General features: G+C 32.2%; 3 protein-coding genes across 3 annotated transcripts in view; 1 reads left to right on the plus strand and 2 right to left on the minus strand.

Annotated features, from left to right (window-relative positions):
* LOC105222290 (caprin homolog) overlaps window positions 1-14,270 on the plus strand; it is a 62,559-nt gene that overhangs the window by 29,431 nt on the left and 18,858 nt on the right. The gene's annotated exons all lie outside the window — the stretch shown is intronic.
* Window positions 507-1,321, minus strand: LOC105222288 (uncharacterized). Its single transcript, XM_011199527.4, has 2 exons — window positions 1,106-1,321; window positions 507-1,034 (listed from the first exon to the last, which is right to left on the minus strand). The coding sequence occupies exons 1-2, from the start codon at window positions 1,275-1,277 to the stop codon at window positions 694-696; spliced, it is 513 nt and encodes a 170-aa protein (XP_011197829.2). The 5' UTR covers window positions 1,278-1,321; the 3' UTR covers window positions 507-693.
* Window positions 1,885-2,635, minus strand: LOC105222287 (uncharacterized). Its single transcript, XM_011199526.4, has 2 exons — window positions 2,450-2,635; window positions 1,885-2,360 (listed from the first exon to the last, which is right to left on the minus strand). Exons 1-2 carry the CDS (start codon window positions 2,607-2,609, stop codon window positions 2,020-2,022), a joined length of 501 nt encoding a protein of 166 aa, XP_011197828.2. The 5' UTR covers window positions 2,610-2,635; the 3' UTR covers window positions 1,885-2,019.

The raw sequence follows: 14,270 nt of genomic DNA on the forward strand, positions 1-14,270 counted from the left end.
TCATATTCAATGTTTTTTTTTATAATTTTAAATTTTCAGACTTAGAAATGCAAATAGGTGGCAACCTTATTCACAAAATGTTCAACATAAACGTTTTTAAAACTTTTTGGTTTGATGGTCTTTTTTAATATTTTTCCTTACCAAGTTTTTTATTTAAAATTTTGAAATACGTGGCAACTTTCTTCGAGAATATTTTTTTTCCGAACAAGTGGTAACCTTCTTTTTAAATTCTTCTTAAAACTATTTAGTTTGATACTCGTATTCAAGGCATCCAATTTATCGAACTATCCGGTACAAAAAAATTCCGGCTAGAACTATCTAGAAATAGAGGGTTAGTTTACATTATGTACATGATTGTGGTAGCTTGTAAGTTAAGATTTCTGCTAAAGCTAAGGACAATTATTGGATATGATCATGGAGCCCGTTTGGGTAAGAGCTGCTTTCAGGTGTGCCCTTGTATTTAAAGTTGAGCTCAATTTTTAAGAGAGGGCTTTGAAATGTTAAACCTTTAATCTCAAAACATTATAGCCATCAGAGAGATCGGGATTTATTAAAAGGCGCTTAAAAATAGTCGAAATGTTCTTAAGGATCGTGCTACCCTATTCGCTTCTAGCATTCCGCTCTTGTCTGAAAATTGTCGATATTTTTGAACCACTTTTCTTAATAAAACTTTATACATTACACTGCCTCATTCTACCAAAGCTTATGCGCCTTCATATATTCCTCTATATATGGCGGAAATTCCACTGTTGAATTATAAAATTTTATGCAAACATTTTCTTCATAATATACAGTTTCATCCTCAACAACAATACTGCCTTCAAAACACCATTCAGCCGTACCGTTATTATCAGGAATTACGGTGAATGTTGTGCTCTTAAAACAAATTTCAGCAACATTACAAACAGCAACACAATATTCCGTCTCATCAAGCTGCTTTACGGGCTCATAGGCGATGAGATCCATTTTGCTGCCGCTGTCGAAATAAAGCTTGTAGTGCAAGTTCTTGCCCTTCTTTATGCCACAGGCGTAAACTTTGTAGCAAGAATAAAGAAAAAAGAGTAGGTTAATGAGTTTACAGTAGAAATATGTTATTTAAACTTACGCACATAGTCCACGGTTCTCATCATTTTACTAAAGTCGATAGAACAGCATTTCTCTGCCATGCAGTGCCAAGCTTGTACTTTCTTGGACTCGATTCGTAATACGAAGCTTAGAGCAAGCAACAGCGCGTTTAATATGAAAAAACGAAACTGTTTAGAGCGGCATAATAACATTTCTAATATGTTTAAGTGAGGAAGTAACTTAAATAAATAATATACACTACTTTTGGCGTGTAAAAAGGCAAGCAAAAAAGCTTGCGAAGAAGCATAATAATTCCAATTAGTGGCAACTTTGTTCCGGCACTTATAATTAAATATAAAAATTATTGTATTTTAGAAATACTTGTAGCTATATATATTTTTTTTTTCTTATTTTTTATTGCTAAAGACACCGCTTACGCAGTTATAACCGAGTTTATAACAGCCGGCCCTTCATTCTTCCTTTTTGCTGTTTGCTCACATTGTTTTTCCAACGGAGTACTGCGTCGAAGACTCTCAGAGCTGTTGTTCGTTGAACAATGTCAATGCCTTCCCTTTTTGTGAATCGCGCAGAGCACATTTAAATTCCAATCGTTGGGTATGCTTTCGTATTTAAATAGCTTGGCGATTCTTCAGTCGGGTATTTGCTTTCGAACTTTTTCATGGTCGGGCAATCGAACGTTTGCTGAATCGTCATCGATAAGGAAATCGGGGGATCGAGAGATAGAGGAAACGAATTATTGATAGCACAATATAATATGCCTTCCTTTTTTAAGACTTCCATTCCAATATAAAGGCGTAATAATTTTTAAGTTAATTTTTATATTTTCTTTTTTAAAATAACACTTCACTTGTGGAAAAAATATCTTATGCAAAGACTTCTACAAATCATATACTCTCCGCAATGTTAAAAAAATATCTCGTGCACTGGCCACATTCACCAAATATTTGAACTTGAAAGGAAATCCACCAGGTTGCCTGGTATATCAACGACATCCTCGTGGAAAGTAAAACAAATATTTTCATCGCTATATAAAGTCTCGTTATTCACATCAACATTTCCTTGGAAACACCACTCGGCGGAGCCGCCCATATCATCGGACACTTTGAATGAGTTCGATTTGACGCAAACCATGATTTTCTCGCAAATTTCAGCACAGTATTGTGTCTCGTCCAACGTCTGATATGGATGATAAGCAATGTAGTCCATCTCTTCGCCGGTATCCAAAAACAAGCTATACGTCCACTCATTATCGACCTTTTGACCACACGCATACACTGCGTTTGCAAAAAATAATAATAATAAAAAATCAAAATATGTTTTTTTTAAGGTTAGTTTCGGTAGTACTTAATTGCATTGTACTTACTTAAGAAATCCACTGTTACCACCATTTTACTAAAGTCAGTAGAACAACATCGGTCCTCTAAGCAATTCCAAGCTTCCTCTTGTCCACCTTCACATATAATTATATAAAGTGCGAAAACAAATGCGCAAATATTGACGAGTACACGACGAGTGGCAAACATTTTCTTCAATGCATGAATTCGAAATGACAAGAAATCGCCACTTTAAAGATTTTATACCGTAAAATTTGGCGTAATAAAATTAATGGGTCATGCCTGAAGCACATATTGTTCCATTAAATTGTTTATATTTTTATGAGAGGTATTTTTTTTGATATGGTTAGTAAATTAGGGAACGTATGCGGATGATTAAAGTTCTTGACTTTTTCCCAACGGAACGTGGGTTCGAAATCACGCTGAACAAAAGTAGAGAAGAAAATTTTCCAAGGTAAGCGGCGTCAAATATTAAATAAAATGAAGTCGACTTTTGAAACCGTTATTACCTCGTTTTGGGTTTTTCTTTTTTAAGAAGCGACAGAAAATATTTGTAAACTAATTTCGACGAATGATGCCAAGTTAATACTCTTTGGCCGAATAAAAATCCAGGTCCGCTTACTTGTAGAGCCGACTCTCGTGTGAACGTGGGTTATAATTTATTCATACGATTCGACTCTAGACATGTAATTACGACTATACTCAGACCCAAATGAATTGTCGGAATCGGTCATTCCGCTAAGATCCAATGAAACTGGCTCAAGACGACTATATTTAGACTCAATTTAACTAGCCCTGTTGAATGAAATGGATTCCATTTTCTTTGAAACCGTCATAACTTCGTTTTTGTTTTTTTTTGGGAAAGCGGCAGACAACACTTATAAAGTAATTTCGAGGAATAGTACCGAGTTGATACTCCTAGGCTGGATAAAAACATGGGTCTGTTGCGGTTGTTTGGACACGACTGCCGTGTTAACGTGGGTTATAACTTCGTTATAGGATTCAGTCATTCCGCTAGAACCTAATGTATCTAGCTCAACACATATAATTAGGACGACACTCTATTTAACTGTTCCATTGAATGAAATGGAGACTAATTTCTTCTGACCAGTTTCCTGCCATTGACATATATCAGCGCATTAAGAGACAGCGGCTACGCTGGCTAGGTCATGGATGAAAACACTCTAGCTCTGAGAGTATTCCACTCAGTACCCGTCATGGTAATTAGAGAAATACCTTCAATCCATTGAAAAGGCCAAATGGAGAAGACCTGACCATCCTTGGAATTTGTATCTAAAAGAAAAAGAAGTTGCCTGCCAGTTGTTGTCACAATTTCTTGAAATAAACGAATCTCCAAACTTTCTAGCAATAATTTGGTTGTTGCATGTGCTGTGCGGTATATAGTCCTGTCTTGTTGGTACCACGTGTTGTCAAGATTAACTTTTTGTCGCCGCAGTCTTGAGAACAGACTAACTTTTTCCAACTGCGGCCATAAAAAGGATCACCATTTAGATGAAAGTGAGCTTCATCGGAAAGGATGAATTTCTTAAAAAAATCGTTATCTTTTTCAAGCGGTTTCAAGGCAAAAACAGCAAATTCACAACATTGCTCCCAAAGCTTCAGTTCTTGAATGATAACAAATTGATACAAATGCAAGCACAAGTCCTTTCGTAAAATCCGCTAGCTTGTGGTATGCGACAGTCCCAATTTTTGAGACCGTTTTGGAATCGTCAAATTGCGGTTTTTGTCTTTAGTAACACTTGCTTCTACATCAGAAGTATTTTTATTACTTCGAGCGTTTTTTTGTCCTGATCGAAGTAGTTGAAACGACACTGAGAAATCATATTATCACTATTGGAAAACCCGTTACGAGTTGTTTTGGAATTTTGTTCCAAATACAGGAAATTTGCTTTTGTATAATTCCATAAAGCATATTGTGCGAATGCAAGTATACATTTTAATATTCTTTTGATGGCTGAGTATATGCTATTTGCATATTTATAAATACTTTTATACATATATACTTGTATGTATATAGTTATAACATATAAGAATAAAGAATAAAGAAGCTTCTGCATTTTTCTATAACAAAGACTGCTTATAGTCAAGCGCTGCATAATAAGCCGTGGTGCGTGCTGTTCGGAGAGAAAGCTGCTGTGTAGGCAACTGGCATGTTGTGCAACAGTATGCGTATTCATACTTTTGTACAATTAAATGTACATATTTATTACATATATATTTTTTTTTTTTCATATTGTGTATTAACTCTTTTTCAAAACACACACACATTCAAACATGGAAACATATCTAGAATAATAATAAAAGTAGTTACTCTTTCTATGGCTTTATTTCATTTCGTTTTCTTCATTTAAACGCTATTGTATGTTTGTATGTGTGAACCAGTGTGTATGTGTTGCGCTTCGGCTTTGTGCAACGCAGTTGTATAATTGGCCGTTTGACTGGATCGGAAGCAACTGCAGTGGGTGTTAGGTGGCAAGGCTGTTGCCGGCATACACTATAGTGCAGTGAAGATGTTGTGTTTAAATATCGCGTAGGAAAATTTATCATAAGAAATATGATTTTTTTCTAGTATGATACCAAAAATTGTAAATATCGGTAAAAGAAATTTTTCCTAGTTTCAACTATTTTTTTTATATTCGTGCGAAGTTTGCGCTTCATATGGAAATAAGTGTGAGCTTATCAGCTGTTTATTTAAGATGCGATTTTTTCCACGAAAAAATATTTGAAGAACGAGCATTAATAAAATTTTGTGTTTCTAATGGAATTACGTTAACGGATAACAGATAATCTCAACATTCCTTATGCAAAGACTAAACACATTTTGGTTAAAGTTTCGGGTATGAATCGTGTCAATGGTAACCTAAAGACTTGAAATTCGATGTTTTTAATGAAATGTTGGCCACAGAATCCTTGAAAAAGTGTTTCAGGGAGTATAATTTATCACAGAAACAAATAGGTGGGTATCACAAAGCAAGCAGTAAAGGTCGTGAAGTCATTGAAAACTTGACTTTGTGAATCGGCTATAGCCCTCTGGTGAAGAAAATCATTCGATTCAGAGAATCTTTTACATGGACTCAACACATTGTGGTTAAAGTTTCGGGCATGAATCGCGTCAATGCTATAAATTAAAGAAATCTTCAAAATCGACCTGTTGGTATCATAGAGATAGCAGACAATCTTAACTTCACTTATGCAACGGCTATACACATTTTGGTTAAAGTTTCGGGTATGCATCGGTTACTGCTACACTTTTTCATCACCATCTCATTTTCCTAAAACAAATTGTATTTATAACCTTCTTCAATTTTTCCTCCCAGCCTGCTACAACTTTGAAGGCGCACTACTGGATGCGTAGTGCAAATCACAAACACCAGCTGCACTCACAATTCACTGTTGCAGTTATTGAAATTCTAAGAGTACCATATAACTGTATCATTTTGTTGCAAGTGACCGTGTTGCTCACTGATTCATTGCGTAATCGCTGGCGTAATGCAAATATCGACGAGCGCGTTTACATATTTAGAACCTTCAAAGAAGGCAAGCTTAAAGAGCTTGTAAGAATTTCCAATTCGATAAAGTTATGAAGCTTAAAAAAAGGGTATACATTCAACAACGGCATATTATAGCATATATACATATACATATATAGTATGTACATACAAGCAGGTGACAGATTTTCGCTTTCTGCGCCACGCCATTTTAAGCAGCTCGCTTGCCAACTGGCAACTTGTAATAATGTGTCATGCTTAATTTAAAGCTTGATTGTATGTAATTAAGTGGTTTTGTTGTTGTTGTTGTTGTTCGTAATAACTGCATTAAACGTGTCTTGAACAGGTTTGAGGAGAGTTGCTGAAGTGACAGCATTCGTGGGGTTTCATATTGTATAGGGTGATTTTTTAAGAGCTTGATAACTTTTTTTAAAAAAAAACGCATAAAATTTGCAAAATCTCATCGGTTCTTTATTTGAAACGTTAGATTGGTTCATGACATTTACTTTTTGAAGATAATTTCATTTAAATGTTGACCGCGGCTGCGTCTTAGGTGGTCCATTCGGAAAGTCCAATTTTGGGCAACTTTTCGAGCATTTCGGCCGGAATAGCCCGAATTTCTTCGGAAATGTTGTCTTCCAAAGCTGGAATAGTTGCTGGCTTATTTCTGTAGACTTTAGACTTGACGTAGCCCCACAAAAAATAGTCTAAAGGCGTTAAATCGCATGATCTTGGTGGCCAACTTACGGGTCCATTTCTTGAGATGAATTGTTGTCCGAAGTTTTCCCTCAAAATGGCCATAGAATCGCGAGCTGTGTGGCATGTAGCGCCATCTTGTTGAAACCACATGTCAACCAAGTTCAGTTCTTCCATTTTTGGCAACAAAAAGTTTGTTAGCATCGAACGATAGCGATCGCCATTCACCGTAACGTTGCGTCCAACAGCATCTTTGAAAAAATACGGTCCAATGATTCCACCAGCGTACAAACCACACCAAACAGTGCATTTTTCGGGATGCATGGGCAGTTCTTGAACGGCTTCTGGTTGCTCTTCACCCCAAATGCGGCAATTTTGCTTATTTACGTAGCCATTCAACCAGAAATGAGCCTCATCGCTGAACAAAATTAAAGCGCGAAACACATTTCGAACCGAACACTGATTTTGGTAATAAAATTCAATGATTTGCAAGCGTTGCTCGTTAGTAAGTCTATTCATGATGAAATGTCAAAGCATACTGAGCATCTTTCTCTTTGACACCATGTCTGAAATCCCACGTGATCTGTCAAATACTAATGCATGAAAATCCTAACCTCAAAAAAATCACCCGTTATATATGTATACTATTATTATGCATATATACGGTTCGCTCCGGTAATGGCGCACATTTTGCTATAGAACAGGGTGATTCATGAGTTTGATAACAAATATTTCATATATTTCCGTGTTCAAGCAAGAAAAATTTTGTATTTTTATGAGAAATAATTAACAAATTTTCTTATTATGAAAAAATAATAATTGTGAAATGTTTGTAATTTAGCGTTGCTACATGTTAGAAACAAAAATTGAATTATACTACAAAATAATTTTAATTTGACTTTGAAATTAGAGCTGGCAGTTTTAAAGCGTTATAAAAACCAACTGTTTGTACTTTTGTTGTTATGTAGGGTTGCCAACTATTAACTTAATTCGATTTTAGATATCTTAAGGTATTGCCAGATATTTATTAAAAAAAAATTGGAAAGCGAATTGTAAAAAATACAATTTATAATGAAAAATTATGAATTATGCCTTGAGTTGTAGTTGCCACTCAGCTAAATTTTTTTAATTAAAATAATTAAAATAACAGTATTTTCCATAATATTGTGAATATATACATACATAATTTTTTTGAAGGAACAACGAAATATTTTGCGCTGGCGTTGCCACTCAGTTATAAATTTTTCATAAAAAATATATTTTACAAAGTATTGCGAATATTCTTTGTTTTTTAAATTTAAGGAGCAGCGATTTTTTTTTGCGCTAGAGTTACCACACTGTTATAAATTTATACATTTTTAGTTTAAAATATTTTAATATAAATTTTTAATATTGTATAAAATGGACTTGTATTTCGAAATGAATTGAATTTTGTTTTGAAAATCTTTGTTGCTCCTTGAAAATGACGGAATTTGTGCACGGGTTGCCACTTGGTTAAATTTTTTGTATATAATGTTGAATTATTTTACAAAATAATATGAATTTTGTTAAAAATTATAGGGAGCAGTTTAACCACATTTTACCTTGCGATAGGGCTGCCACCCTGTTATAGTTTTTTTCTTGATGTAAAAGTAAATGTTATTAAAAATAATTTCAGTTTTGTTTTAAAAATATAGGAATCAACTTTAATAACGAAATATTATGGCTGGAGTTGCCATACAGCTATTATTATTTTTATATAAAATTCAACTATAATACAAAATAATTTGGATTTAGTTTTAAAAATTACAGAAGGAATTTTAAATTTTTTATTTTTTTTGTTTTAAAATTATAAGAAAATTAATATGTACAATTATGTATTGAGCTTTAAAATTATAACAAGCAGTTTTAACAATAAGGTTGCCATTTCATTATATTTTCTATTTATAAAATTGAACTATAATAGAAAATAATTTGAATTTTGTTTTCAAAATATAGGAAACAACTTAACAAAGCCATACAAAGTGCTGGAGTTGCCACGAAGTTTTAATTTTTTTATATAAAAGTTGAACTTTATTACAAAGTAAGAAGAACTCTGGTTTAAATTATAAGAAGTAGCTTTAAGAATGACGTATTTTGCGTTGGTGTTGCCAGTTTATTTTAATTTATTTATATAAAATTGAACTTTATTACAAAATAATTACAAATCAATTTTAAAAATATAGGAAACAGCTTTAAAATCGGCATACTATGTGCTGGAGTTGCCACTCAGTTTTATTTTTTTATACAAAAGTGCATAATATTCATTAAATATTATTTTAATTTTATTATAAAATTGTTAGAATCAGCTTCAAGATCAACTTGGTTTTTTAAGGTTGCCACCCTGTTCTAATTTTCTTTTGTTAAAGTGAATGATATTAAAAAATAATTTCAGTTTTGTTTTAAAAATATAAGAAACAGCTTTAACAATGACATATTATGTGCTGGCGTTGCCACTTGCTTTTAATTTTTTTATGTAAAAATATATTTAAATATTTTTTCGAATTTAAAATATTATTCGAATTTTGTTGTAAAATAAACAGAAACACCTTTTGCAACAACTTGCTCTGGTTAGAGTTGCCACTTAGTTATAAATTGTTTTAGTAAAAATTAGTCTGATAATTAATTATTATTTTTTCATTAATAAGCGAAATTCAACTAATTACTGATATAAAATTCAAGTACCCATTATGCTCAAACTCTAATTAATACCGTTATTAAAAAAAGCACATCATTTGCTCAGCATAATTTTCAACCAATAAATTTTAACGCGTTTTTAATTAAGAACAACAAAAAAAAAACAGCCACATAATAAAAATTGGAAAACAGTGTTAGCGAGTTAAGAAGAAATGCCAATTAAACTGAACAAAAAAGACGAAAAATACACGCGCAAGAAGAAGAAAAATGTTTGCGAAAGAAATAAAGTATATCCAAAAAACAAACACAAAGCAAAAGCAAACTCGAATTTTGGCTTCCGAAAAAAGGCACGAAAATCCGCTTGCCGTCGACATAAATAAAACGGAAATATTAATATGCGTGTACATGTGTGTATGTATGTTTGTGTGTATATTTGAATGTGTATATACGTATATGAATTTTTGTATGCATCTGCGACTGCTTGCATATAAGTACATCTGTAGATATTTATGCATGCATATTTAACAACATTAAAATGCTCGGTATTAAGGCGTTGAAGCAGCGAAACAAAAACAGCAAGTTTTTGTCGACAACAGCGCCTGACGGTATGCAAAAGATGGCAGCTCACAAATTTATGCTACTCAAAGCGCTCACTTCGCTCATATACATAAGTAAATATGAGTGCGGGGGAGCAAAAAGAGCATGCTCTCGGTATTTTTGTTGTTGCTACTTTTCGCTTCTTTGTTTTACTTGGAAATTTTCGTAAATGAAAAAGTTTTCAGCGCACGCACTGAAGGCGTTCAAGTGGCCTTTTTTATATAAGTAATTAAATGTTTTTCATAATCTTATTTTTAAACTTGCTTGGCGCTGTGCGCTGCTGGAAAATTGATATGCTTTCGCATTGTTGCGCTTTTTAAATGCCTATAACTCCGTACATTTGTATGTGCGTCAATTCATTTGGGCTAATTAGCCATGTTGGTAATGTATGCCAACGCTTGCATGACAACCGATTTTTCTTTTGTAGACAACCATATATTTATGTATTTATATTTGTATGTAATAGGGTCAGTCCAAAACCAAGCTATCGAATTTACGATACTTTTTTATTAATTACTAAAACGGAATTTTTGTAAAAATTTATATTTCTCAAAAATATTCTTTAGGGGGATTTTTTTTTAATAAAAAAAATTATTAATAATAACATAACTGAAATGGATTTTTGTAAGATATAAATATTTCCCCAAAAAATTTAAATTTTCTAAAAAATATACCTCAGAGGGAATTTTTTTCTAGTTATACAAATTTTATTAATGTTACCATAGCTGAAACAGATTTTTGTAAAATATAAAATTTCCCAAAAATTAAAAATTTCCCAAAAAACAATGTGACTGAAGTAGAGTTGCCAACTATTTTATTAAATTTATATTTCCTAAAAATATCCCTTAGGGGATTTGTTTTTTTAATAAAAAAAATATTAATAATACCATAACTAAACTGGTTTTTTGTAAAATATAAATATTTCCCAAGTAAATTTAAATTTTCTAAAAAATATACCTCAGGAGGGAATTTGTTTTTTAGTTATACAAATTTTATTAATATTACCATAGCTAAAACAGATTTTCGTAAAATATAAAATTTCCCAAAAAATATTCCTCAAGGGAAATTTTTTTAATTAAAAAATTATACATTTAAAAGCTTAGAAAGGTGAAAAAATTGTTAAATTAATGATATATTTTTCTCCTATATAATTTAATTTTAACCCACAAATTCTTTAAGTTATTGCAGTTTTTGGCTCACCCTAATGTATATATAAAAAGTAATGGCAATTAATGCAATTGCTTGTGTCAGCAACTTTTTTAAAATTTTCCGTAAACATTTTAGCCGTTTCTTTAAAATTATACAACAATATTGTATATACGAATATATATTTATATTGTATGAGCGCATATAACTGTCGCCAAGGTTGACTTGTGTGCATTTAAGCCTTGTATTTAATTCTTTGCTACACTCTTTTGTGCACCCACATTTCCTGTTTTCCGTTACATAAAGCATATTTTATAAATAACTACTTGTTAGCCCACATTTGCAGTGTACAATTTATATATGTATATGTATGTATGTAAGTATATATGTATGTAAAGCTGTAATATATTACCGCGCAAATACGTTTTTAATGTGCCGCATAACCGCGTGGGCTAATGAGAAAACAATAATAATAAGCGTGCGCCACAGCTGATAGTACATACTACTCGCACATATGGCACTCGCTACATACAATACATGACTCATACGCAGTGGCGCTCGTTGAAATTAACTTCGCATCATTAACTTGTATGCATTTAGATTTTGAAGGGTGCTGTTGTTTAGCTGACAGGGGGTGCATAAATGAGTAATGGAGGCGGTGCTGAAATTTTAAATTTTAAGCAAGATAAATTTTATTCCAAAAGGGGTGTGGGGCTTTGAGATAACAGATGCAAACCTATGGGGATTAGTTTGCCTATGGTGCAAAGACGTGCCGAAGCAGTCTGGTGGAAGTTTTAGTGCTTTGAAGTCTCTAGGAAGAAGAATATCTAATTTTTATTTGACAGAGTTGCCACTCAGTTATAATAAAGGTATTTTATGTAATTTGTAAAAGTATGGATGGGCTAAGTTCTTAAATGTTTGTGAGAGGCAGATTATCTAAATTTATATTTTTTAGTTTAGTGCAGTATTGCCACCTAGTTTAGTTAGAAGATTAATTTGCTTGTAGTAAAAAATGTGCCGAAACATTTTGTAGGCGTTTTAGTAGTTAGAAGTCTTTAAGAAGAATAATATGTAGCTTTTATTTGACTAGAGTTGCCACACAGTTATAATACAACTATTCAATGTAATTTGTAAAAGTGTGGATGGCTGTAATTCTGAAATGTCTGTCAAAAAAAGATTATCCTAATTTATATTATTTTATTTAGTACAGTGTTGCCACCTGGATTAGTTAAAATAATTTTAATAAACTCATAAAAATGTCTAGAATAATGTAAACTTAGTGGTAGAGCAAGAATAAAATAATAATAGAAAAATATGCCAATTTTAGTTATTTCATAAAATTAAAAATATTAGTAGAAGCTTTAACGTAAAAATTTCGACTTTCAGTATTGCCAACTGTCATTAATTGATTAATTTAAAAAATTTTTTTTTATATAATTTTATGACAAATTTTTTAATATAAAGAATTTATAATAAGAAAAATAAAACCAAAAACATCAGTAAAAGTTTTCACTTAAAAATTTCGACTTTCAGTGTTGCCAACGGTCATTAATAAGGAATACATTTTTTCACAGCTTCTCATATATCATTTAAAAAATTTAAAATTAAGCAAGTATTACTAGAAAAGTGTTCTTAAAAACAGCAAAAACCTTGAGTCTACTATAACCAAAGTAGGGTTGCCAACTATTTGGAACGGATAGTAAAATTTTATAAAAATGTTTAAAATGAAACAAGTACTCATGTAAGAGCATTTAAAAAAAAATTTAAAAAAATATTTGAATCTATTATGACCGAAGTAGAGTTGCCAACTATTCAGAAAGTGCAGTAAAATTTTATTAAATTAAAGAAATATAATAGCGATTAAATTGTTTTTAATGTTTACTGAACTCCAATAAACTTTTTGCAGTGATGCCACCTATTTGGTATTAGAGCAAAAATGAAATGTTACTTATACTTTCGTTTTATAAAAAAAACATGAAACAGACTGTTTCATTAAATTATGAATTAAGCATTGCAATTTTTTTGTGTAGGGTTGCCACACACAAGGTATATCGAATCTTTATATGTGATTCTTAACACAGTACAAGTGAGTATGCATGCATCTCATACATATTAATACAGATTTTATAGTTTCTTATGCTTAACGCATTCCAACAAAATCTTTTAGAGTGATGCCACCTATTTGGTATTATAACGAAAATTAAATTTTAAATATATCCTACTTTAATAGTTTCATTAAATTATGATTTGTCAACCATTGCCGTATTTTTTTATAGGGTTGCCATATCGATTTTTTAATGTTATTTTAGTAAAAAAGTACAAGTGAGTAAAAGTGAGTATACATCTCATAAATATCAAAAGAGATTAAATAGTATTTAATATTGACTGAATTCCCATTAAAAAATTTTGCAGTGATGCCACCTATTTGATATTAGAGCGAAATTAAACTTTTTTAAATTTTGGTTATTTGAAAAACGAAAATGAAACAGATGGCTTCATTAATTAATTTGGAGTATTTTTGTATAGGGTGGCCACACTCAAGGTATAATGAATTTTGAAACGAGACTAGTACGACATTACAGGTTGAGTATGAATCTCATAAGCATCGAAAGATATTAAATGGTTTCTAATGTTGACCGAATTCCCATAAAAAATTTTGCAGTGATGCCACCTATTTGGTATTAGACCGAAATTGAAATTTTAAATAAATTCTAGTTAGTTAGTTATGAGTTTTAAGGTAGCGGAGTTCCAAAGAAATCTTCCCTCAGCGTTGCCATTCTTCTCCTTTTTATTCAAACCTTTTATTTGGTGCAAGCATTGCTTCACTTCACTTCGGCGCTTATAGAACCATTTAAGAAGCTTCATTTTCATTATATTTACACTTTTGGTATTATAAAAACTTCTTCGCAAGTTTGATTAAAGCTTCGTGAAATCAGCGAAACTGCTGCGGCGCCACCTTAACAAACGCGCAACTAATGCCGCTCACACGCTTGAAGTTCCGCTCAAAGTGCAAGCGCAAGTAGTTAGTTGTGCGCGTAACTGACAGTGTGGCATGCATGAAATTCCCCGTCAAATTCAGCGTAAAATTATCATTATACTTGAAGTTGCAAGTTTGCAACGCGACGACGTTGCAACAACGACGACGGCTGAAGCTGTCGCCTGCGATACCAGCAAAATTAGTTGTGCGCCATGTAAAGATACACATACAGATATATACATATGTGTGTTGGTAAACTATGCGCCACAC

This window comes from Bactrocera dorsalis, chromosome 1 (assembly GCF_023373825.1).
Source record: "Bactrocera dorsalis isolate Fly_Bdor chromosome 1, ASM2337382v1, whole genome shotgun sequence".
NCBI lineage: Eukaryota > Metazoa > Arthropoda > Insecta > Diptera > Tephritidae > Bactrocera > Bactrocera dorsalis.